General features: G+C 41.5%; 1 protein-coding gene across 3 annotated transcripts in view; it reads right to left on the bottom strand.

Annotated features, from left to right (window-relative positions):
• Positions 1 to 2,204: 2,204 nt before the first annotated feature.
• NDRG1 (N-myc downstream regulated 1) overlaps positions 2,205 to 26,494 on the bottom strand; it is a 40,332-nt gene continuing 16,042 nt past the window's right edge. For all 3 annotated transcript variants that reach the window (XM_058036142.1, XM_058036161.1, XM_058036151.1), the window contains exons 3-16: positions 26,403 to 26,438; positions 18,941 to 19,046; positions 17,412 to 17,532; positions 14,715 to 14,777; positions 13,068 to 13,128; positions 12,524 to 12,610; positions 11,306 to 11,362; positions 10,268 to 10,371; positions 9,822 to 9,878; positions 8,967 to 9,018; positions 8,149 to 8,196; positions 6,582 to 6,617; positions 5,225 to 5,276; positions 2,205 to 4,060 (exon numbers count right to left, since the gene is read on the bottom strand). In XM_058036142.1, coding sequence (XP_057892125.1) covers positions 3,795 to 4,060; positions 5,225 to 5,276; positions 6,582 to 6,617; positions 8,149 to 8,196; positions 8,967 to 9,018; positions 9,822 to 9,878; positions 10,268 to 10,371; positions 11,306 to 11,362; positions 12,524 to 12,610; positions 13,068 to 13,128; positions 14,715 to 14,777; positions 17,412 to 17,532; positions 18,941 to 19,046; positions 26,403 to 26,438 — 1,146 coding nt within the window. In that variant the 3' untranslated portion in view covers positions 2,205 to 3,794. The remainder of the gene's footprint in view (positions 4,061 to 5,224; positions 5,277 to 6,581; positions 6,618 to 8,148; positions 8,197 to 8,966; positions 9,019 to 9,821; positions 9,879 to 10,267; positions 10,372 to 11,305; positions 11,363 to 12,523; positions 12,611 to 13,067; positions 13,129 to 14,714; positions 14,778 to 17,411; positions 17,533 to 18,940; positions 19,047 to 26,402; positions 26,439 to 26,494) is intronic.

The raw sequence follows: 26,494 nt of genomic DNA on the forward strand, positions 1-26,494 counted from the left end.
GACATCCTTTCTGTCACTTATTTAAACATTAGGCATAGCAGTGATCAGCTACCATCATAAAGTCTATATTTGGCTCTGTGGAAATGCTACATCCACACATCAAACCAGCTGTTCATATAGACAGGGAGAAGTTTCTGTGCCTGTGAATGTAAAACCGTGCAAAACAGGGTAAAGAAAAAGAAGGAGCAGACAGCATGTGGGCAGGGGGAGGGCCAAGCTGCAAGCAACACTGCTCAGGGTGTTGCATTGGTGGATGCAACAGACCCCATTACAGGCACAGGGAGGATTGCAGCAGATACTCTGCCCAAGATGCCCAAAAGCAGACAGGGAGAGGATTCCAGCCCTGGGGAGGAAAAATAAGCAGCTTTGCTATAAACAGTTTTCACTCCAGCTCAGCCCATCACTCACAACACATGACATTAATCATAAACCTCAGAAACACATCTAGGTTAAAGTTTCCAGCTGTTCAGTCAGTAGAGACTTTTAAAGAGGAAAGCAGCAGCATCCTTCAGCACAAAAGTCCTGCTGCCAGCACATGGGATTGGCACATTCCCTCCCACTCCCCCTCTGCAAGGACAGGGAGGGGCAAGGATAATATGAAGTTTAGCCAGATTTTTATACAGTAGATGTCAAGGCCTAGGCAGAAGTGGAAATAACTTGGATTTCAGCAATGACATCCTTTCTATTAGTGATTTTGAAGTGTACCACTGCAGCAAAGATTTGGCACTGAGATACACTAATGCAACCAAGCCTCATGGTCCCTGGGAGCCCATCCTGTTTTTTTACTTTATAGCCCCAAAAGCACTGTGAGGAGTGAACTGGATATTTTCTGGAAACCTCCTGTCACCCAGTCAGAATTTCCTCTAAGCCACAGTAGCTCCCTAGTAGCCATTCACACATGGAAAAAAATGAGACCCCAGCTCCATTTTCCGGGTTAATGACTCTGCAATATCCAGGCTATTTTTGTCTCCAACAATAATGCAGAAGTCAGTACTTGCAGGTTTGGGAAGGGTTTTTATAAAAATTTCTGATAAATCTGCAAGCCACTTGCAGCTCTTCAGTTACAACACAAGCTAAAGATGCCAGGAGAGCAGCACTGCAGGAAAGAGGAGTCATAACTCCTTGTAAAAGGTGAGACACCACTCCTCTGTGCTGCCCTCCAGCTTTTATGAACAGGAACACAGTGTTCTCTGCCAAATGAGCACTCTGATGGCAAAGCTGACATTTGTAGCGATCCTAGCAACTCCTTGCAGCTCAGAAGTTCTTGCAGATCCCTTTGTGCTGCAATAAGGCTTGGATGCATTCCTCCCCATTAAACCAAAATAAACTGCCTGGGCTTGACAGGCACACCATGGTGTCCTTGTGAGAGGAATGATTAGCCATTCCCAGAAAAGCTCAGCAAAGAACCCAACTTTGCCCCTCTTTTGTAAGATGAGCTGGCACAGGTTGCTGCTGTTTTCACTGGCACTGGCTGTCAAGCCCTTTGCTGGTATCAATCCAGTCCTGACTGCTGAATCATCACATCCAGTAGAGCCTTGGCTCAGACATGACAAATATTTGCTTTTGCATCTTCCTATCACAGGATTTTTTGAGCTACAGGAGGAATGAGCAGCCCAAAATAGTCCCTGCAAAGTCATCAAAGCACCTGTCCCTGAAAACTCCAGTATGTTAAGTAAGTCACTGGGTTAATCTTTACTTTCCTGAAGTTCCATTCTTGTAAGAGCTCCAAAAAGAACCACCTTCAAAAAATCCAAGTGGCATCTGCAATTTCAGTCAGGAGGCCTGAATAACTCCAGATATGCATGGGGAATTCATCACATCAATGGATTTAGATATCAGAAAGGATGCAATGATTGTGGCACCACCTCCAGAGAGGAAGTCAGACCCCAGATCTGTGCACTAGACAGTACTTTAGCCAGGGAGACAGAAAAAAACTTCCAACAGCAAATAGTATTCTGTATCATAGCTCAATTTTCTGCATTTCTATATCCTTTAGTACTAAAATAGTCAGCAAAAAAGCTGAAGAAGTGTGTGCTGTTTTCTTAGAATAGTACGCTGGAGGAGGGAAAGCTCTGAGTACAAAAGCAGGGAATGACAGATCTGAGTGAAATCAGAAAAACTTCATTGATACAAAGGGATGACAAGAATATATTTGGACTGAAAAAGATTATTGTGCTCCTGGTAAAATACAAAGACACCAGACATTGCAAAGTTACAAATTTATTTGTTTTGAAATAAATACAAATACTTCATTAAGAAACTTTTCTTGATAGACTTTACACAATAGCTTTATTCTTTCTGGAAATTGTCTGTTCTTCCCACAAAATGTTATGGATATTCTACACAAGAGCTGAAGTTAGTCAATATAAAGTAACCTAGATGGTGTTCTTCTGAACAAGCAATCCCAAAGTATTAACATTTTCTATTTAACTGCTCAGCATTTGAGCTTTTTGTCTGTTGTGAGGACTGCAATTCAGCAGGTATGCACTGGAGCTGTGGAAATCCTGTCCCACCAGCTATGGAAGGACAAACTTAAGAACACCCAACTGTGACATTCTGAGTGGCAGAAAGGTATCAAGCCACTAGCTTCAAGGAAAGCAACTCAAGGAGGCTATGCAAAGATGCAGAACCAGCAGATCATGACATTTACAGAGTCATTAGACACTGCATTCCAGACATGCAGTGTTGCTGCTCCACCACTTCATGGAATACACTTCTCAGCACCAGTGAAATCTCATCAGTTTCAAATCTAGTAATTAGTGGCAGTTGAATGTACAGTATCTAATTACATGCCCATCCCACAGTTATTCATCTCTCCTGACAAAGAACAACTGGATCTGTCTTTGCTTACAGAATTCCAAATTTATGACAATTGTGCTGGACACAAAAAAACTTGAGCTGCAAAGATAAGAAGCTTTCTGAAGGAAATATCAAGCTGTTTCTGCTTAGCTGGCATATACAGCTACCCTACTTGTTACAACTACACCAACTTCTGGAGTTTGGTAAACCCTTTGGCCCAAGTTCCCAAATAGGAAATCCTACCTTGCTTACCAAATTTAAATCCTGTCCTCATTTGGCTAAGCAGGTTTTAGGGTCTAGGAGGGGGGAAGGAAAGGAAGACTGGAACTAAATCTCAAAAAAGTGAAATGAAAAACCTTAAAGATTTAGTTCATCTCAAAGTCACATTAAAATTGCCTATTTTAGTAGTATATTATTGTACATAGAAAAACAGGCTTGAATACTAATGAATTAGAAGGCCTATAAATGCACGATACGTTAACTTCTCTATCATTTGAAGTCAAGCTATATACAATGAATTCAACTCCAGCTTCAACATGAGGCCATAACACATTTGTTTCATTTCCTTTGCTTAAAGTCATCCTTAACACTTATTTTTTTCTCCCCTGCTTTGAAACTCATCTCAAATTGTGCCAGTTTACTTCAAGAGAAGAAGAGATAAAATAAAGGGGCTTGTAACAGCTTTGATTTTAAAGGAGGGTATTGAGCAATTCTGGTTTGACTCTGAAGTGTTTACAACCACATCAGCTTTTGGCAAGTATCCTTTAGAATTTGGCATCCACTGAAGGAGGGCACAATAGCAGCAGCTGTCTGAGACACAAGAATAACGATAGAGCAAATGAGATGCTTCTTTTCTTTGGTCCCTCTCAGACCCTGGTGAACAGAGTTCATCCTACAGAATAGCTAGAGATTAATACCAGTTATGTTTTTGCAATACACAGGGGGCATCCATCACTTTTTCACACTGTGACCAGTTTTGAACCTCCCAGAGCCATCTAACAGGACACTTCCATGGACTTGGGGCTCGATTGTTCCGCGTTGCTCGCCGAGTTGGGCGTCAGCTCGATCCGCGTGTCCGTGTGGGAGCGGTTCCTGGAGCCGTCCCCAGTGTGGGAGCGGCTCCGCGTTCCCTCCCCGGTGTGGGAGCGGCTCCTGGTGCCTTCCCCAGTGTGGGAGCGGCTCCTCTGTCCGTCCAAGGAGGTGACGCTGGAGCCAGAGGCCGTGCGGGACCGCATCAGCCTGGTCATGCTGGCAGAGGGCACTGCAAGAAGAGCCCTTCATTAATGCCTTTCATTAACGCCCCTCATTAACACCTCGCTGCATGGACATGGAAAAATGCCCTTGCCTGTCACAGACATATTTGCTGAAAAATCCTTTCCTTAGGAGCTTTTCTCCTGAGAAGCTGAGAGGTCTCAGAAATGAAATGTAAACAATGATTATCTGCTGCTGTGGAATGCAACAGGTGCACCTTTAAATGGTCTCATGTGGTTGTTTTTAATTAATGGCCAATTACAGTCCAGCTGTCTCAGACTCTCTGGTCAGTCACAAGATTTTATTATCTTTCCTTTCTAGCCTTCTGATGATATAATTTCTTCTATTCTTTTAGTATAAGTTTTATTAGATCATTTTCTTTTAATATAATATAGATCATAAAATAATAAATCAGCCTTCTGAAACATGGAGTCAAGATTCTCATCTCTCCCCTCATCCTGGGACCCCTGTGAACACCACCACACTTGCCTTCCCCTCAGCCTTAACCATCCTTGGAGGAGCCTTCATAGTGGAATAGATACTTTCAGGGTACCCTCACATGCTCCCCTGCTCCAGGCATGTGGTTAAGGAGACCAAATCACTACAGTGGAATTAGTGGCCAGGGCTGAGGGATTCAAGAAACTTTAGGGCACACTGCTGTGCCTGCAAGAATCCAGAGGGAAACTGAAGAGACTCATCAGCCCTCCCATTACTTTCCAGTATTCAGCCTCTGCTGGCAGCCCAGGCTCACAGTGCATCCTCACAGCAGCTATCTGAGGCAAATATGTGGAAAAAACCCAGCTACAACTAAAAGAAGTTTAAATGAGGTTTTAAACCTCATTTAAAACCAATGAGGTTTTAAATGCTGCGTGCAGTAGATGAACCTCATCCTTTGATGCCACGAGGGGACAGTTACAAATAGCCAACCTTAACAACATTGAGATGAAGTAAAAGAGGTATTTGTGGGTATAAGCTGTTTACAAAGCGCTCTACTATTTAATAACATCACTTGGTCTGAAAACCTTTTGCCCAGATACAGTATGTGTTTTTTCCTCTTGAAAATGCATTTCCAAAAGGGAAAGAGTGACACATCTGGGATCAGAGACTTCTGGGTGCTTAAATGCCCAATTAACTTCAGTAGCGAGATCAGCCATTCAATAAAACCAATACTTACTGTATCCCATTCCCTGAACAAAGTACTTGAAAGCTTCAGCAAGCTTGGCAGGCTGCAAAAGAGAGGCAGAGTTATCGTAGGCAGTGCTCAGTAGGTTATATTACAATTTTACATATTCCACAGATGCCCTATTTTAACAGGGACAATATTAAATATTATCTGGGTTCTACTGACTGCATGAAAACTTCATTTATAAGAAAATTCCATCATTCCCCTCCCTAGTCATCCCCCCATTATTTTACAAAATGGATACATGCATTTGAGATCCAGGGAACACAAATGGTCTAAACCTGGCTCAAAACTCGACTTGTGCAGTTACTGAGGCAGGTGAACCAAAGTAAAACAACTGTCCTCACAAAATGTACAGGGCAGTTCATACAGGACTGGTAATTGAGTAATTCCTATCAGCAGAGAACAAATTCAGCTATTCAGAGCTGATAGTTATGTGTACAGGGCTAGAAAGCTCACCAGGCATACACCAGCACAACTGCCCACAACCAAAATTCTTGCAATGAGCACTCCCTGTTCTTCTCTGCTAACAGTGGCCACATCAGCTTTACAGTCTCAGTTATTTCACATGAAAATATTTTTTGCAAAATTCTCTGAAACACTGCAAAGAATGGACTCCCTATAACAGAAGCAATGCACATACTACCACGTGGCTTTTAAAAAACCTTTTCCCAGTTCCTACTGTTGGAGCACACACTGCCTGTATACGGATTCAGCTGCAGGCAATTATAAATTTAGCTTTTCCTGAAGTTCACAAACACCACTTTATATTTCTTAGAAATCTGTTTAAATGTTAGATCACATTCCAAAGCTGATTTACAAATCAGCTCTTAAAGTGAAGCAACACAAGGGCATAGGTAAATTTTAACTTTGCCTGCCTGGCTTTATTAGCAGCTTGGAACTTATGCCTAAATGTGTTCTAGAAACTCCAGTTCATCCACAGTCAAGCTGAGCCAGTGTCTGCAATACCCTAGCATTGTTATTTCCTGTCTTCCACTTTCCTGATATATTCTATAAATAGTCAAGTAAGAATGTTGTTAAAATGTCAGTGGTTAAAGCCTTAATCCACATTAACTTAGTGAATAGGCATAAAGTAATACCTCTGCATTCCCACCTCAGTTCTTTACTTGGTTAAAACTATCAGTGAAAATAATATCCCCTCCCAGTGTTAATTTTGTGCTTCATTGCTCTTTAAAGAAAAAAGAAAGCTCAGATGACCAACTGACATCATTATTCATGAAATCATAACCATCCTTTTGGCTGACATTTGGGAACAGCAAGTACCCTACAGGAAAACACCCATTTGTTGCAGAACATGATTAGTAGGATTTCCGACAGCAAATCCTACCTGGGAAACTTGGGGGAGCCCACCACAGTCAGCCATCTGAAATGGGATGAGAACAGCCAGTTAGAGTAATGCCAGAGGAACTCAGTTGTGCTCAGGATATATTGAAATGACCTTTTCAGCTATCTGGCAGAAGAACACTTCCTTTTGTTGTGTGAATAACATACATGTGGGTGAACGCATCAAAGCAAGCTGTTAAGTGTTTATAAAGTTACCACTGCACCCCAGAAAACCACAAAGGCTCTTGATGCTCAGGGAAAGCATCAGCTGGAGCTACAAATGCTTTTTGCTGGGCAGCAATTACCAGTTTCTTAGAAACCAGCCTATTAGTCCTGCTTGCAAGCTCAGCTCTGAATTCCAATAACATGACTGTGTATTGACCTGGATGACAAACAGGGTAGGGAAAACAAACACCTAAAGCTCAGAGGTGAGAGAAAAAAGGGGAAAAATTATTTGCTGAGATTGCTGATGGCAAGCATCAGCCTGACTTGCCAAGGGAAGCAGGGAAAGCCAAATGAGAAAAGCTATCTTGAGTGCATGAAATATTTTTGGAGCATTTCATTTTTCCTGCCACTCCACCCCTCAAAGTCAACCCAACAAAAACAGTCCTGTTCCAAGGAACACTACAAGCTGAAAACAGTAGAGTTGTAAATTACAGGAAACCCCAAATCCTATCTAGGATTAGTTAACAGAAAAACAGGCCTGCAGCAGGATCTGGCACCAGGCATATCCCTGGACTAAGCAAAGGCTGGCCACTGATACAAAGACTGAGACAGTGTCAGATTTTAGGGTGATTGCCACACCCACATTATAGGGCAGCAGAATAACTCTTCAATGTTAGGAGGAAAAAAAATTAAATATTTTTTATTATAATTCACTGACTAGCTCACTAAAGAGAGATGCAGTAGAAGCTCTTGGCAAAGCATGACCGAACTTGTTTCACTGTTTGCATGCTATTACTTCATCATTACTTCATTACAAGCTGAAGATTACACTCATACTCTGAATGCCAAATATCAGCCAAAGCCTTTGCATGATCTTCTGCTGTTTTTAAGTGCATTTTATCAATTTTTCTGGAAATTAGCAGTAAGATGTCCTAGACTGTACCCTCATAAAAGGCAGGTTGACCAAACTGTGGCTGATAGATTAGTTGTTGGTTCACCTGACACTGCTGTTGAGAGGCAGGCACAGGAACAGAATGAACTGGTTTGCACTCCTACTCTGCTCACAGCTTTTCAAACCTTTCAAAATATCTCAAGATCATCTTTGCCAGCTCTAGTCAAATTCATTATGGGTATGTGAAATACTGAACATTTCAACTCTCATCTCTACTATTCTAAAAATGGAGGAGCTGAGAAATGCCTTGCTGTAATTCTGACATGAAGCCCCTAGTCTTGTTTATCCCACTAAAATCTCTCACCCTGAAGGAACTGTGTTTTTAAATCAGAACTGGCTTCTCACTGTACTATCAGTATTGCAACACATCACTCTAGTTCTGCTTTTTTAGCTAATCCATCTGGTTTTATGTGAGAGGAATGTTTATTTTGAAAAGCACAGTTTTTGTTATTACCTTCAGAAGCGTGGTCCTTGTTGGGTCCAGCTTTGAGTTGCATTCAACCTATAGAAAAGAAAAGCAGCATAAGGCATTGCACACAAGATTTTAGGTATGAACTTTTATATGAAAACAGATCCAACACCTTGTTTTCTGGCTTAATTCAGACTAAACTGAGTGTCTTATGATTCTGTGTGAAGACTCTGTGTATACATATACACATCTCTAAACCCAAGTAAGTCAGCTCACATTTTTAACTGCATTTTCTCCATGTTACAAACCCATACTTGGGAACTGGAGACTTTCTTTTCCCATCTGTTTCTGGGACTTCAATGGCAACAAGTGTTGTTTATCTTGTGATTTGGGGTCATCTGGTAGCGTCCCAAGTGGTGAGTAGCCATGTGGCCACGGGCCAGCAGACTGGGCATGCCCATTAAGGCACAACATTTGAAGTCATCCAGTCATCTGGGGAGAGTTATAATGGTCAAAAAGAACCTCTTCACTTGCAGAGTGACCCAGGGCACAGCTCCAGCACCACACAGCAAGTTAAAATACCAGCAGCAGATTCCTCTCCAAAGGAAAATATTTGCGGTTCACTGCAACTGCTGTGGTGATTGTTCCTAACGTGGTAGCTATTAAATAATAGTGCACAGGCAGAAGGGACAAACAGCATGGAATTAATGGCAGCTCTCCTGTGGTCTGGAAGAGGAGAGCCACTGGGCTGGACTGAGAGCCAGCAGGGCTGCAGGGTGGCAGGGGCTCTGCTGGCCTCCTGCTGCCCCTTGGCTCACCCACCCATCCCCAGCAGGGTGACAAAGAGGGCTCGAGGTACCCACCACAGCATCCACTGCTGGGGAGCTGTCACCGACCACCAGGAGGACAGGACACCTGCAAAGAAGCACACATGAGAGGTGTTATCTCTGCCACCCAGCCCAGACTTTCCCTGAGCTGCATTTTGTGTCTTTGGAAGGGTGGGACAGTGAAGAGTGTGGAAATGATTTGGTTTGTATTCCAGGCACCTTAAAGATACATCAAATCCTGCATTGGCTGCAGATCTAGTGACATGCTCTGATTCCCTGCCTGAGAACCTGTTCTCTTCCCCAGCTGGCAGCAAACCAGCCCTTGCCAGTGCTCTTATTCCTTCTTTGCTTTATAAGAAATTGAATGCAAGTATCAGCACCAAAGCCTCCTGCCTACCACCCCCCAGACCCCTGAGCTCCAACTTTTGGTTCTGTCCATCCAACTCCAAACAGATTGCCAGAGGAACAGAGTGCCCTGTGTATAACCATCAGCAGCTGAGCTAGGAAGGACTTCACAACTTATATCGCACAAGTTGGAGCATAAGCAAAAGCCAGATGATCTATCAGTCATTCTCACTCCTGCTTTGTCTTCCTGGGAGTTTTTGTTGTTTGGTTGGTTTTCTAAATGGTTTTAAGCTGGGCTTTCTTTATTCTTGGTTGTATAAGCACAGCTCAAGTGCCTTTAGAGGTATAGTTCCATTAACTATAACACATTTCTTCATGAATCTAAACACACTAACTTTTCAAGTACTTTGTAAGCCCAAATTTTTACATGCACAGTGACAGGAACTACTTAACTTTCCATTTCAATATGTTTGCCAGGTCTGAAGAGAGGAGTTCTCCCTAATGACAGTCCCTAACCTGCAGTAAGCTCTGAAATAAAATACTTACTGAAGGGTGACAACATTCACACCAGGAACAGGGCGCTCAATCTCTAGGTCTCGTCGACTAAAAAAAAAAATAGAGAGGATAAAGGCTTTTAATACTCTGGAATTTTATATTCTTCTAGTTTAGGGAAAGCACAGACACTTACATGTTAATTTAATTGACTTAATTTAATCACAATTTAATGCATTGTGGCCTCCATAACTGATGTAGAACCACACTTAGAATGAAGGATCAATGTTGTAGTTCAGTCCCAGTGTACAACCTTTCACCCCACAAACGCACGAGGTCCTTCTCTAATAAGCAAGCCACCTGAGATCCCTAAAGGCACTATTAAGCAGAACTTCATACTGGGGGAACACATGTAATCCCACCACACAAGAAATACTGTCTCTAAAGAGCTGGACAGCCTCTTAAAAGTTTCCAGTTAGAAATCAGGTAAATGTATTTACCTGTTGTAAGAGTTGACAAAGAGATGAAGGTTGGTTTGATTCATATCATTAATGATATGCTGACGGTAAGTATGGATCAGGTCATGGTTGCTGTGAATCTCTTCCTAAAGTGGAGACAGAATTGTTCAGAACAGGGGCTGTTTTCTGAGAGGATCTGAAGACATGGCACAGTAGTTGTGTATCAGACTCATAGATATGAGATGCACAACAGGAGTGCACCTTGAGGGAAGGGACAACTTTCAGCACCCAGTGAAGTCACCCAGAATTAATACTGGCTTCTGATTGCAGCACCACAATTTTCAATTGAAAACTCAAATATGTCGTAATGTTTAAATCTCACAATTGCAAAACATGTTGTAGTGCAGATGGTTACAGTCAGACAAGTGTGAGGTTTTAAAACAAACAGAAGAAGATTCAGGGTAAGAAGCCTAATAAATGTTTCCAGAGTAAAGCAGATGTTGAAAGCTTACAAAAACATGTAACGTGGAACTCAATTTCACAATAGTAAATAACTAAGCTTTGAGGACTTCAATCAAACAGTTGGGTTCTAAAGTCTTTATAGATTAGTTCCTTGTTCTGCTGGAATGGAGTTTTCCATTGCATTCACTAACAATTTCAAGCACAGCAAAGTAGCCTCAAAAACAGTCCAGCACTTTACATTAAGCTTGCGCTGGACTGGAGAGCACTGTTAATACCAATAACCAGCTGTCACAGAGCTACAAGTATATTATATAAAAACATCTGTGGGGTTTTTCAGCTCAGAACATGAGCATATACAACTCTTATACCATGTTTAATTGTTGGCTGCCTAGGCAGGAATCTGCCCCTATTAGAGTTGTCACAATTGAGGTGCACTTGAGTACTCAGGACACAGAAAACCCCAGGGCAGAATACTGCCCAAAATGCTGGGGACAAGTATGAATCCTATCTCAGTTTAATTCATCTTTTGTTGTTTGACTGAAAGCTTCTGCACTCCTCCCAGCCCCAGGAGGTAAATACACATGACTGAATACATCAGAAGAATCTTTTGAACATTACCTTTCCAAATAGATGTGAAATGACCATGTCTGGCAAAGCGTTCGTCCAACCTGAAATCTGAACAGCAAGATCAATTAAGTATCTGCTATTAACACAGCCCCTGGACAAATAACACCTCCCAATTACCCATAAACAGACCAATGGATGCTCTCTCTATATATAGAATATCCTGAAGTGATATTTTCCCCCCTCAATCCAACTAGAACACCATTGGGCATTGGAGCTATTCTCATCAGATGTCTTCACTAATGAGGTTGTACAGGGAACACACTGCTAGGGGAAGAGGTGTTTAGAGAATCACTCCCTGCAGGAACATCAAGCAAACCAGCCTGGTGGGTGTCACTGAACCCCACTGCCCACTCTTCTCCCTGATAATGCAATGGAACTGGGACCAAAAGCTCACAACCCACAGTCAATGCTCCTGCTTTGGAAGGACACAAGAACATGAGGCACCTGCTGTGCTCCTGAGGTGAGCAGTACTCCCCTTGAGAGGTGGAAGGCAGAGGCACAGACATGGAAGAATTTAATGCACTGAGGCGTTGGGTGAGAATCAAATGGGTCAGGAGGTTCATTTCAGCATAGAAAAGTTATTACATTTCATTTAAATAAGTTTGTCTCTCACTTTATTTTGATAAGTTTGATATGGGAATGTATTTAGTAACTAAGCTTGAAAGAATGTTACATCCTGGCTGTGCAGGTTTCTCCTAGGAGTTTATTTTATGCCAGCATCATCTGGTTGTACAAACCATCTGCAGCCAATGCTCTTTTCTAAGTCTTTTTGGCATCTAAGACTCACAAGTGACTGAAACATGGAGGATGCTGTTCTGGACATTTTTCTGTGCCCTGCTTCATATTTTGGGCTGCGTTGGTAACAAAGCCATGGAGAAGAAAGCACTGAATGCTACACTACACTTGATGTTTTCTTGAAATTTGTTTCCAAAACTACCATGTCCAGGTAAACTGTTCTCCCCAGCAGTTATGAGCTGCTAGGAATTGTCCCAGTAGCTCCCCTGTGCCACATGTATCTGCTTTCTCAAAGGATTTATTGTTATCACTAGCCCTGTATGAAGTTTTTTTTGCAAATGGAAGAATAAACCCAAAAGGAATTAGCCCAGGATGTTTAGCATCTGCACCCATGCCTGACATACAAGATGGCCAAAATCCTCACATCCCACAGGCTTGCTGTAAGATTTATTTTTCTAACTTAAAGATATTTACCTTAGTTGCTGCCCAGTCCATCCAACCTTCAGCACAAGGGTTTACATTAATGAGAACTAATCCCTCCACCATCTCTGGATGGTTTAACTGCAAAAGAGAAGATCTAAGATTTGTCAGATATCCTTTTGCAGCTCAACAGACAGCAAAAAAATTAAATTAGCAAATTATGGCATGGGGAGGAAAGTGGTAGGTCGAGTTTTATCTTGCAGAAAAGAAGCATATGTATGGAAAAAAAATCATTAAAGCAATTCAACTGAGCAGCTGGAGAACATTAGGATTTAACTTTTTCTCCACCCTCAGTTTAAATAGAGAACTCCCATTATAAAAACCTTCTGCAAATTAACTGGGTAGAGCCCAGGCCTTAAAATGGAAAATCTATGTCTTCTGGATTAGCTATCCTGCAGATTGTGGTATTTCACTTAAAAGCTTGGCTTGTATGCTTAACTGGGCACAGCAGAGCAGGAATTCTCCATGCACACTATGGGGACAACAATGTGTAAGGAAAATCAGGTTTAAGGCTTTAGGGAAATGCCACAAAACTTACAGCAAATCTGGTTAAAATGTAGGCACCAGCTCCAGTTCCCATTCCTATGATGGTCTTCAGCCTGCACAGCAATAAAACAGAAGAGAAAAATGAGGAAGGGTGCTGAAAATGAAGTTACATCAGTAGCCTTCCTCTTTCACATGCCAGAGTGTATCTGCAGAGGGGAGGGCTCAGCTGGGGCAGGCTGTGCACCCCCAGCCATGTCAGTGCCCCCAGGAATATTGGCAGCACCCTGGTCCTCCTGCATTGCAGGGCAGCAGCCATCCTCACTTATCTTTAAGTAAATATACTGAGCAGCCACAGCATTGTTCTGATCCTGGGAGGAAATGGTTAGACTCTGACAGAAAAACTTATAAGATCCAGACCTGAAATTTGCAGCCTAAATACAAAGCTTCCCTTCCCCAGGCTCCCCCATCCCAGCTGTCCAACTGGGGCACTGGATCCTCTCTAACAGGAGCCTGGCAGGGAAACATCTCCTGCTATCCAGCCACTGGGGTGATGAAGTTTAAACTTCATAACCAAACAGGGCAGAGACAAACCAAATATTTGCATTTACTGAAATCAGATTTAAAGCATCACCTTCAAGGTCAGAGAAAATACATGGCAGGGAAGGCTAGACAAAACCACTGAGAAAAACAGGTTATTCAATGCTTTTAGGAAAATACCTGAGGATAGTTTTAATTCTCATTAGCAATACTAAATCAAGACTTTGTAAATACACTCCAGTTTCATTGATTTCCAAGGTACTGATGTTATTGGTCACATTTTTTTTTGAGCAGTGCAACAGAACTGGCAACCCTGTGCCTGAAATCAGGCAGTTCAAAAAATACACACCCCCTAAGGAGGGAGTGAGGTAACCTGGTCCACAGTGCTGTAAGAGCTGCTTATAACTGTGCAATGTCTAAATTGGGGAGATGGTTCAGCCTGTGTTTGCCAAAGCTGCCTAACTCTGAATGCAAAGTTTTCTCCGCTTGTTCTAAAAACCTCTTGGAGGTGTCTCCTGCCCTCTCCACTGTGAGCCAGGAGCATGAGCTCCACAGAAAATGAATTTTTCTCAGCTAAAGCTCCTGCTAAAGCTGAGCTTTAAGGGAGGACAAATCCCCAAACCTGGTGCAGGTAGACAACCCTGGAACACTGCCACTAGGTCTTTCAACACTGGTGACTTGGCATCTGCACTTGGTAGTACAAGATGCTCAGGGAGGTCAGACTGACCCCCTAGAACACTCAAGCCACAGAAGCAAAACAGTAAATGTCTTCAGATGGGACAGTGCTTCTGTTTTTTTCTTGTCCTGCTTAACCACACAGGAAAACATGGGTTGTTACAGTGGGAAGAACAGATTGTCTTGCCCTGCCCCTGTGAGGGATATGCACACAGAATATAGGAGGAAGTCCCTAAATTAGGCTCATGGGATTTCTCCTAAGTTGCTTCCTGTTTAAAAATAACCAGACACTTCAAAAAGGGCCAAAAAAGAAGCTCTTTCAGAAACCAAGGCAAAAGCAACCCATCTATAAGAGAGGAATCCAAAAGAACCACGAGTGTATTTCTAGCAAACAAAATGCCAGACAGCCAAGCTAAAACAAATTCCTGCTCTTTCAGTGAGCCACATAGAGAGAATGAGAAAAATAAGTAAACAATTCTGCACTCACCCAAACTGTTTCAGGATTCCAGGAATCATTTCAGCCAGCTGATCCATGGAGGGATACACATACCTAAAACAAGCATGTTTTTGAGGAGTTACTACACCACATCCTTATTAAGAGACACAGTGATCACTGTAGAGCTAGTACCAAATGTCGTCAGTGTGAGATCACTGAATGAATGAGCTGAATTTAAATCAGGAGCAAGCACAAGCAATTTTGCAGAAATATGAGCATAATCCATATATGTATTCTATATGTTACAACAAAATAGATGTGAAATAACAAAGTAGACTACAATGAATCTTTTCCAAGGAAAGTTTACACTTAGAACTTATGAGAAAGTTTGAACAAGAGAGATGAGTTTCCAACCACATTCACTATGTTTGTATTTCTAGTCCACCACAAAATTTTCCCACTATTGCATAATCAGAGACCACAGAAATGCCTTCTAGATATTTGGCAAAAAACTTACATGCATGTTTTTAGGGACACAAATATTACCATAGGATAAATGAGAACAGTTTTCCATTAATATTGATGAAGAAAATGAAGGCATAAGAAAGACTACGAAGCTGATGATGAAGGCTCAATAAAAACAGCTGTTTGTTAATGCTCCTGGTCTTCTTAAATCAGAAATAAAACTTAGAGAGAAGGAGATTCTGAGCAAAATCTCAACTGAGTAGCATGTGGAAAAAAAATCTATCCAGAGTAGAGCTGGAAAACATCTGCCTAGGATGTATTTAAATCTCTATTATACCTAATTATTCTCTAATTTAGTCGCCAAAATATAACCAAACAAAAACCACCAAGAACTGTGAAACATTTTTTTAGATTTTCTTTTTGGGAAATTAAACCTTAACATGACAAAAGCTGGTGTCACTGCAACAGTTTTGCTCAGGGAGACTTTATTGCAGCCTTTCAGTACTTTAAGGAGACCTATGAGAAAAAGGAGGACAAACTTTTCAGCAGGGTCAGTTGTGATAGGAAAAGGGTTAATGGTTTTAAACTAAAAGAGGGTAGATTTAAATTAGATCTAATGTAGCCCCATATTTCTCTTCACAGAGAAAAGCAAGGCACAATTCTTCTCAAGAATATTTCTGGGTTTCATATTCTCTGAACATCGGAGAAAGAAAATACAATTCTTATCATTTGCTGTGCCTGTGTTGTGCCAAAGTAGAATGCAATATGGAGATTGTTTACCCAAAGAGATGGGGTTTTGTTTCCTTGGCCTAGCAGGGCCAAGTGTGTGTTTGTCAGGGCTGTTGGGTGACAGACACAGGATTCAGTGCAGTGTGAGAGTTGTGTGCAGGGTCCAGTGCTTGGCAGCTTCAGTTTTAGATGTATAGAATAATATAGTATAATAAAGTAATTAATTAGCCTTCTGATATCCATGGAGTCCTCCTCCTCATTCCTCACAGCACAGCTATAATCTAAGGAAGAAGTTTTTTTACAATGAGGGTGGTAAACCCTGAAGCAGGTTGCCCAGAGGGGTGGTGGCTGCCCCATCCCTGCAAACATTCCTGATCAGGTTGGACAGGGCTCTGAGCAATCTGATCAAGTTGTCCCTGCTCACTGCAGAGGGGTTGGACTAGGTAACCTGCAAGTTTCCCTTCTAAACCAAAACATGATTCTATGACTTAATTTGGGAATTCTGGTCTCCCAGTTGAAGGGCAGGTAGAGATAATAGAGCCTCTTACAAGCCCACCATGATTACACTAAGTCTTTGCCAGCCCCAGAGCAGGATGGTTGCCCTCTGCAGCTGCCAACTCAGAAGTGTTAACACTCGCTCAGGACACGAGGGCTAAGGCACTTAAAAGCTCATGATTTAAACAAATGCAAAGACAGGGTGACTGAAATAGCTTTGTAGGCTGCTCTGACAGACAACTGGGCCATTGCAGCTAACAGCAGCATCAGACCAGCTTAAATATTTAGCAGGGAAATAGACTGGCTCATGCACTAAGGGTACTTATAAGCTCCTTAATACGCATTTCTTACAGAACAACTGCTCCTTGCCCCGTTCCCTCCCCTGGCATGTTGGCTGCTCCCTTCCTCAGCCAAGCTGCTTCTTGTCCAAGGGGCACCTCAAGGTAAACCTGTCCCATTTGCCCTAAACAGGTAAAGCATTTTGGCAATGGCAGTGCTCATGGCCCACCAGGTTTCCAAGAGTTACAGCATCATACATGGCACAGTCAGGAGTGCAAAAAGCCTCTCTAAAACCTTCTGTGGGGGTCATCATCATCCTGTTACTGCCCAACAACCTGCATTTTCCAGGTGAGTTATCAACTTCACATCTACCATGCTGCCACTTCATGAAGACCACAGATTTACGATGAGATGATGTAGAGGCTAATGCCTGTCTTGTTTAGTATTCATTCAGTATTTATATTCAGGGTGTCATTACAAAACAAGCTAAGTCAATACTTAAATTTACAAGATGTAGATATCTGTCAAGGAACTGCTTTACAAGCAGCTTAGTTAGCAGAGCTAAAACACAGAATTGCAGCCACCAAGTCTGATGTGAACTGGCACAACAAAACAGAGCTTCCAAAACTCCACTGCTTTAGAAACAGAGTCAGGATTTAAGTTCAAAAGCCAACTACTGTGCTTAGTGCAATTACTTTTTAATGAAACTGCAGCTCAAGACTCTCTTTTCCCAAAAAGAGGGTAACAATGAAAGCATGGGCTGATTCCCTGACAACTCACCCAGCCTGGAAAGATGGTGCTCCATCCTGCTGACCAGGTGCATCCACGTGGCAGACTGCAAAGTGCTGGGTGATTTCCTGCATATCCTCAAAGTTGAAGAGAGGATTGAAACATGTTTTATCTTGGGAAGAAAAAGAAAATATGAAATAATTATGCTGATGGAAATACTAAGTTTGCAGCTACAAAAATAATTTATTAATCAGGTTAATGAAAAGTTGAATCAATCAGGTCAGCTAAGGTTTTCCATCTTATTTTTGTACCTACTAGAAGTATTTACTTGGTACACCTAATTCCTAAAAAAAAATATCCTTTATGCAAAAGTTAAAATACTAACAAAATTTAGCCAAGGATATTCATCCCATTCGTCTTAGATTAAATTATCCATTTCCTTGTCAGTTTTCTTTTTTTTCTTTAGTTGTGTCAACACAAATGGAGGGAAAAATATTCAAGGCTAAGATTGTGACTTGTGCTTTTGCCCAAATATTACAAATAGAACATTTTGTGATCAACTCCTGCAGCTCAAGACAAAAGCATCTTTTTGGGATACTCAGTGCTGTAGGCTCCAGGGCTTGAGATGATCTGATTTCTGATTTTTAAGCAATATTAATACAGGGAGAGGATTAGCATATTTTTCCTTCTGGGGTGGAAAGCACCATCTTTGAGATGCCTAGAAAATGGTTCAGCACTCTGTGTGCTTCTGAATGTCCTCACAAAACACACATGCAAAATTTTGGCAGAATAGAAAATAATTTTAGCTTAAATCAACTTTAGAAGAATACGCAAATCCAGAACAACTTTGGAAAGGAAAAAGGTGTAATTTAAAGTTAAGTTATAGATTCTCTGTGCTGATTCATTGAAAATCAAAATTAATGACACTTCCAGGAAACACAATGGCAATGTGTTTCCTGGAAATAAATGAAGCTTTTTTTTTGTCTTAATAGTAATATTCACCCCCTTGCAATAGCCAGCCCATAAAGATCAGCAGGTGCTTTTAAATATTGATAACTGATTAAGAAACCATGAACTGTGTGCAACAAATAGGACTGACAAAAGAACAAACTAGGGCAGGTCTGGCTATTAACTCATCATATGACAGATAAGATAAAAGGCACCTCAAGTTTTTTTTTTCCTAATGCTGGCTAAGGACACAAAGCCAGCACTCATTTCATACTGACTTGTATAAAAACCCAAGCAGCACAAGGCTGCTGATCAGACAGGACCCAAAGCCCCAGCAGAGTTCTTTTTCCAGTCCTGTTGGCAATACACCATCAGCCTCCCCTTGAGATTTTTACAGCATTCATACACAATAATTGTGAACTACCAGAGATCCTTTAAAGTGTTCCAATTATTTACTGAGCAAGGATAAAAAAAAAAAATCTGAGAACTGCATTTGCTGTAAGGGTTAGGTGCCATCTAACAGCTTCCAGGGCACTCAGAGAAGCAAGGAGCTGGGGAGGGTTTCCCAAGCACTGCTGCTGCCTGGCAGAGCTGTCCCAGGAGCTGTGCAGGTGCAAGCAGAGCCCACTTACGGTTGAGGCCGATGTCGTGGTAGGTGAGGATGGCCGGGCGGTTCCCGCGCGGAGTGCCGCACATGGTGACCCGCACGGAGCCGTGCACAGTCTCCACATCCTGCTCCTGCCAGGGACAACAACAGCCTGTCAGGGCTTGTCTAAGTGCTCCTGCAGCAGAGCCTGATGGACCACAAGCACAGGTCCTGCCCCACACCAGGGTCTGCCCTGCAATCCCACCATGACACCCCCCGTTCTGCCCCATGGTACATTTTACATTTGATGCCACCTCCTCCAGTCCACAGACAATTACAGAAGCACTCAAGCTGCCAGCTCTAACCAGATGCTGAGGGAACAGTTTAACAGTTTTTAACCACATTAAAAGGCAGAATAAGAAAACAGAGAAAGCAGTTTTGTTGTAATGACACCTAGAATACCAAGAGCTTACAACTATGACTCTCAACATTTGCAAAAGTACAAGTCACTAAGATAAAATATTTCTGATTTCTAGAAAAGAACTCTAGCTGAGAAAATGATGACTATTCCCCAAAGAAAGTAGCATTAAGCAGCTTGAACATGCTTATCTGCCATAAGGATTTATTACACTGTGAAGCCTTGTGATTGCAGCAGTCTCCCCCAATAAAATCAGCAGCCACATGTGTTTGTTTTATGGGTTGTGATGTACAGACCTGAGCATAAACCCAACTGTATAAAGTTTCCTATTAGAACAAAATTACCACAACATCATTCTGATGGCTACCAGAAAAAAAGATTAAAATGTAAACTGCTATTATTTGGCATAACAGGAGTTTATACTGCTTACTGATCTCAAAGTCAAGGACACGTTCATTAACAAACCAAAGTCTCCATGAGCACCATCTTTTGAGTCTCTAAATCAGATGTGACTTAACACAATAGATGGAACAGTTTTTTGTTTCTTTTCCACTTGAACTTCAGATGGGTATAAACAATTCGGTATTTTGCCAACATGTATCAAAGGAATCCCAAACCAACAGTTATTTCTGACACTTATTTACAGTATGGCTATATTCACATAACAATCAAGGGATTATAGAGGCAGTAGCCAGTCTTTGCATCTCCCCCGAATCCTTTATTTACAGCACAGGACAGATATGATCCATGGCATTCAGTGCAGTGCACTGCCTACTGCTGCAGGGCTTGTTTGACTTGTTCCATGCAGTAACACTTGGAGGCAAAGTCCAAGTTAAATTCAAATCTATCAAAAAATTATCCTGTAGATATCAGAGATGTACAGCCTCTGCAAAAAATCTTTTTAAAAGGTTTGATTACGTTCCAATATCTGAAGTAATAATTCCATCTAAATCTCAGCTCCTTAATTTGATACAAGGAATGCCCTGCACATTTTGTTGCAAATAAAGATTCTAGGCAACACCATTCTACATTTCATGTATTTTTCTTTTAACTACACAATTACATCAGTTTTAAGTTACAACTGAAGCAGTAAAACATGATCTATCCCCCCTTGCACACAGAACATCACTGCTCTCTGAGCTACACCCCAAAACTCTAATTTTCAGATTCTCTGTCTCCTCAGAGGCTCATTCCTCTGCATACTCACTGCATTACTTATCAGGTAAGCTGTATCTTCCACATCTAGGACCATCCTTAGGCAAAACAGGGTGACAAATCCAGCGAGTCACACAGAGGACGGGTGGCAGGTTTTTATTTTGCCCCAGCAGGGAACTGGGTTATATAGACAAGCTGCTCTCCTACATAGGCTTATGACTCCCATCATGCCCAGCTGGGAAACCAAAACAGACTCAATCACGAGGATGTCACTCTTAAATAGGATTTGAGCCAGGTTTGACCAGGGGAAGAATGTACTCAGAGGTCAGACATCAAAGATGAACTAAGTCCTTGCCACACAATGTACAAAGTGCCAAATTTCTGACCTGGGATTTAGCACAGCCTTTCCTGTTGCTGTTTCCATCAGATTTTGAGACGTTTACCTTCATTTAATGTTTTGTTACGTGAAATGCTGAAACACCCCAAACTTATGCTAAATTGAATCAGAATTGAGTTCTTTCCTAAAAGCCAGGATTAAACTTTTCAGTAAATGCAAAATAATGAAAAATTAGTCTAAATCACAATGATTCTGAACCAAAAAAAAAACAAACCAAGGCCTTTTAAATGCTTGATATCTAGTATTTCCAAAGTAGATCAGCAACATTTAGTTTACAGAATTCCTACATCACCCACAAATGTCATCAAGTTCAGCTTTTGGTGGAAAATATGGTGTTGTACATTATACATTGGGTGGTTCATTAACATATACTATTAAAATATAATTATAGAAAGGCTTGGGCTGGAGGGGATGTTAAATATCATCTAATTCCAACTCCCTGCTGTGGGCAGGGATGCCACCCACTAAATCAGATTGCTCAGGGCCCCAATAACATTCTATATCATTAATATATATTTGGGTACTTCCATTATATAATAGTCCTAAAGAGATTTGCAGTGCCAGTATATAGCAATTAATAATACATGAAATTAATAATGATGGCAATTTATATTTTCCTTTCCTATTCTACTTTCTTATGCTTAGCTAATTAAAGAAATAATAATTTGGCAACCTCAGCACTGTAATGAGAGTAAGCATTATTGTGTAACACACCTCCTGCTGAGTGTGGAATATTGAAATTATTTTCTCCTCAGTTAGAGACTAATAGGCATTTCATATAATCAGATTTTATTGTTAGAGCTTTCCAGTAACAACAGTGAAAATCCAGGACTTGTTTTCTTTGCAGGGAGCACTTTCAAGATTCAGGATCAACCTCCTTCATGCATGAAAGAAAAGGTCTGTTCATGGTAGACAAAACCAAACCCTTGAACCTGCACATCCCACTGACCGCCACAGAGAACTCTTCCGGAACTGGAAACCTGGATCCAGTTCAAACTCAGTGTCAGCTAAAAATAGCTCAGAGACAACAGGTGACCACACTCCCAATAAGTGGCACAACACAGTCAGTTTAACAATTGGCTCAATTCCTCGTTATTGTCCCAGTGAGACTCCCCCAATTCAATAGGGTTGTGCTGTTTTCCTGTAGCACAAGTCCTTAATGGGAAATGCACACAAAGTTCTAAAAAACAATCAATTCAAACCAGTTTGTTTGGTGACATCAACAACTTCACATCCCTATTGATCCTATTAAAGATCAAGAGATTTGGCTACGTGATGTAGGGATGGATGTTTTCAAAATGCAGAGCACTGAAAACAGATGGCAGCACATCCCAATCAACATCAACATTATAGTAAGAGGCTCTTCACCAACTGATTTGTATTAAAACACTATCTTGGAAAAAAATCCAAGGTACACTAATCCGATAGAAGGATAAAGACAAACACACCATCTGTTCACATCTCTCACTTTAACAGAGGTGCAGTCTTATCTCAGTGCACTAAACACACACATAAAAATACTTTCAATATGTGCAATTTAAGGGAGGCTGTCTCAGTTTGGAGGAGCTGGTAGATCCTAAAATAGATTTTATTTTTGCTTCAAGTGACCTTTTAATTTTTTTTATGAGGTTTGAAGGAGAAGACAATTTGTTATCACACAGGAGGGCTCAGTAATTCCTTCCCCTCTACGCTGGGTAAGTAAGACATGGATGGAGAAACATGTTTGTGAACAAGTTGTTTTCTCAAGTACGGAATACACGACCAAAATATCTCAGATATCTAAAAAGGAAAACTGCATATGCACACTGCACATTTTGCTAAATACGTCATGTTTTATATTTTAAGTAAAATACAGCATTCCATCAAGATTATTTTAAAGCTTTCAAATATACTTAATCCTCAATTAAAATCTCATGCTTTTATTTTAATTCATGATATTATGACTGTCAAATACACCTCCCTTCTCTTGCCTTAGAACTGAGGGAAAAGCTTCGGAGCTTTTAAAGAAGATTTAAATAGCTTTTAAATTTCTAGGAGCAAGTATATTTTAAATGCTTATTACTTAAGAACTTTATTATAGTAATACCTGCATAAGCTATTTTTTCACTTTTCTTTTTCAATTTCTTGGAGATTAAAATTATTTGGGAGTTCAATGTGTTATTTCAATGTTGAATTTCAAACTACCTTTGCCCTGAAGTTCTTTAGCCTTTTCTCAATAGATTTTTACTCTAAAACATAATTTCAATTAATCTTATGCTTGTTTTTTCCTAAAACCCCAAAGCCCACATTTCTTTTTTTTTTTTAATTAGTTAACATTTCTATTCTGAATTAGCAATATTAAGAAAAAGGTTTCCCAAAATCAGGCAGGGAGTCAGGTACATTAATAAGAATGATACTTCAGATGTAAATGTAAGTGACCCTGCTAAGGTGGAAGCCAAGAACAAAAACTTTGCAGCAGGAACTGACGCAGGTCATTGCGACAGCTCTGCCCAGGGATCCTTCCTAGTCCGATTAGCAGGGGTCACCCTGCTCTGCTCTCACTCTGGTGATGCAAACCACAGCCACCCCCTTCCCTTCCCTTCCCTTTCCTTCAGGGTCCCAAAGGATGAGGAAATGCACACAGCACACTGCAATGCCCCAAACCTGGGAATCCCACCCCTCCTGCCGGCTGCTCCAGCTGATTCATCCCCCCTGCAGCTCTTCCCTTCTCCATCAACAGGCAGGAGGAAGCAAGGCAGAAATAGATCTTTCCTGCCTATGGATACAGATGGCCACGAGTGCAGGGGACAAACTCATCTCTGCAGCTGCCACACCAGAACTTGGAGCACCAAGTTCTGCTGAGCCACTGAGGAAGCAGAGTCCTGATGGACTGAAACACAGCTGGGAGGAGGAATATGCACAGTGAGAGGAGCCAGGGCTCCACTGCCTCCAAAGCTACTGAGCTAGAGACTACACACATATATCAAACTGGAAGTGCAATTAAAATGTGCTTGGCATGAAGACAACACAGGCACCCAGGGCACAGTGCCCTGCACCGTTTATCATCAATTATCCTAAACCAGGTTTGGCCAGGAACATTCCCTGCTTGAGACACGGGAGACCTTTACTGCAATTTTCAGGAGGTGCCACGGACATCATAACAGACAAATTGCTGGCTGGAGGCAGCTCAGAGCTGTCAGCTCTTTTATCTCTTGTCTTGGCCATCCCCTAGTAACTTCACAAAGACTTTCCTCCAGAGAATAATCACACACATGCCTTGCAACATGTGCTTTCAGAAGGGCAATATACCACTATAAAGGGCATACACTAAAAATGGAAAGCTGTGTTTAACTCCAGTCTGTCTAGAACTGCATGTGAAGTAAGAATCTAATTTTTCCAGATCTGACTAACTAGGTAAAATTTACTTTTGGAAAGGAAACACGTCACAGACAGCTCTTTTCACTAGTGGCAGAAACAAAGTCATTAACTGAACACTGCTTAACTTGCTCCCAGAAGGATGGAGGAACTTGCAGTGGATATAGTGGACATCCACATCCATACACAGGCATTAAATAAGAAGCTCCATCCTGCCAAGCACCAATAACTTCCTTCCCTGGCCAGGTCCATCCTCTTCCCAAGTAGTTCATAGGAGAGGTTGCTCCCTAAGAGCTTCAGCCTCAGTCCTGAGTGACCTGGGTCCTCTAGGGCCACACAGGAATTTCTCTAATGAGCTAAGCAATCAAATCTCTCATAGCAGTTCCAAACCACTTTTTCCACAAATCAACCACAAAAGAACTTCAAGAAGCACAGGGAGGGTACTTGTGGCTTTAAGGACCAAAGAAAGGTCTCCTTTGCAGTCACAATTCTTAACAAAATGCATTGAGACTTATTCCACATTTTTCTTGAACTAGAACAACTAAAGATTAAACTCTTAACAAAGATAGATCATTAAAAAAAGTAAGAGCTGGCAGAACATAGCTAAATGACAAGAACCACTGCTCTGGATTAGTGATAGTTAATTCAAAACATGGAGAGGAAAAAAAAAGCAAAAAGGCTTAGAGAATTTGATCTTGCAAGTTAAAACAATCTATATATACACATGGTTTACAAACCAAGCAATTTATTCCAAGAATAGAAATGAAATATGGGTCACTTCTGGATTCTTAATCAAAAGACTGTAGTATTCCTGTTAGCAGACTTAATCTGGGATTCAATTTATTTAGACCAAGTGATCAATCTGGAACCAACAGAAAGCTTCTCCCGTGATGTGCACAGCCCTGACAGAAGCTGTGTGGTGACAATCTTAACTTACATTTATCAAGACCTCAGGCAGTAGATTTCATTAGAAAAAATAGGGGCAAGATGCAGGATTAGTGTAAACTACAGCTTTGTTGTAGAAGTAAGAACCATTGAAAGATGAAAAAAAGTTCAAGATAGCTGTCTCACTTGGTTTCCAAGGAAAAGTCTCAAATTTGGGCTGTATTTTTTAAGCAACTGGCACAACATTGAATAAAAATATAGACAGGTGCTAATAAAACACAACATTCAATAAAGTAGAAGAGGGTTATTTCCTTCAAGGACCCGGACAGAGACTAGAACAATTGAATAGCTTTCCCTGGTTCTGCACAGTCTGCTTCCATTTCTACACACCTTGATAAAAATGAGACACCCAGTGAGCCTCTGTTCCCAGGACAGAATCCTCATCCTCAGCAGGGGGAAAACAGCACTCACACTGAGCATCAGGGCAGGTTCACCCTCCCTGATCTCAGGTGGGAAAACAGCACTCACACTGATCATCAGGGCAGGTTCAGCCTCCCTGATCTCCATCCCAGCTCATGCCAGCCTGGCTCCTGCAGCCATGCAATTCCTTGGTCTCAGCTAAGAATCAGCAAGGACAAACTTCTCAGTCAAAAGCCCAAATGGCAATAAAATGGCAGGAGAGTGACCAAGTCATCTGTCAAAAGCGTGACACTCAGGGAAAGTGAAGGGCCTCCATGTGACCTAGTGCTGTGCTATGAACTTGCATGCTCTGTCTCTAAATAAAAATATAGAAATATCATCACTCCTTTTACTGACAATACTGATTGTTCAGCACCTTCCACCACCCCACAGGCTTCAGGAATATTTTGGAAAATTTCAACAGCATAATGGGATTCATCCAGAGGAACGTTTCCTCTGAGGAAATGCATGCTCACTGCTAATGAAAGCAAATTAACTGGGGGAAGTGTGTGCCCATGTGGGAGAGGAATATGTTGTTTTCACCACCACTGCTGAAGATTCTCATTCTCCTAGCAAGAACAGAACTGCTTGCAAACCAGCCACCCCCTTTGACAGAAACTTTCTCGGCTCTAGCCTGAAAAGGCCCCCTGTGGTCCCCTTCACATGGCCACAGCACAGCCCCATTCAGAACTCTCTCCCACAGTAACAGCATTCCTGGCAAGCAGGCAGGCCGTTCTGGTCACATCTTGCTGTTTTCTCAAATGTCAATTCAATCTCCCTTCATGCAAAAAGAAAATAAATGGAAGAAGAAAAAAAAGAAAGAATAATAGTTTTACTTGCCTGAACATCAAAGTCTGGAAGGAGGCGAGTGATGGCCTGTGAAGAGATTTGAAAACATTAATGGAAGTAAGTTGGAGCTGTGGAAATCTATG

The sequence above is a fragment of the Melospiza georgiana genome, chromosome 1 (assembly GCF_028018845.1).
Source record: "Melospiza georgiana isolate bMelGeo1 chromosome 1, bMelGeo1.pri, whole genome shotgun sequence".
Taxonomy (NCBI): Eukaryota; Metazoa; Chordata; class Aves; order Passeriformes; family Passerellidae; genus Melospiza; species Melospiza georgiana.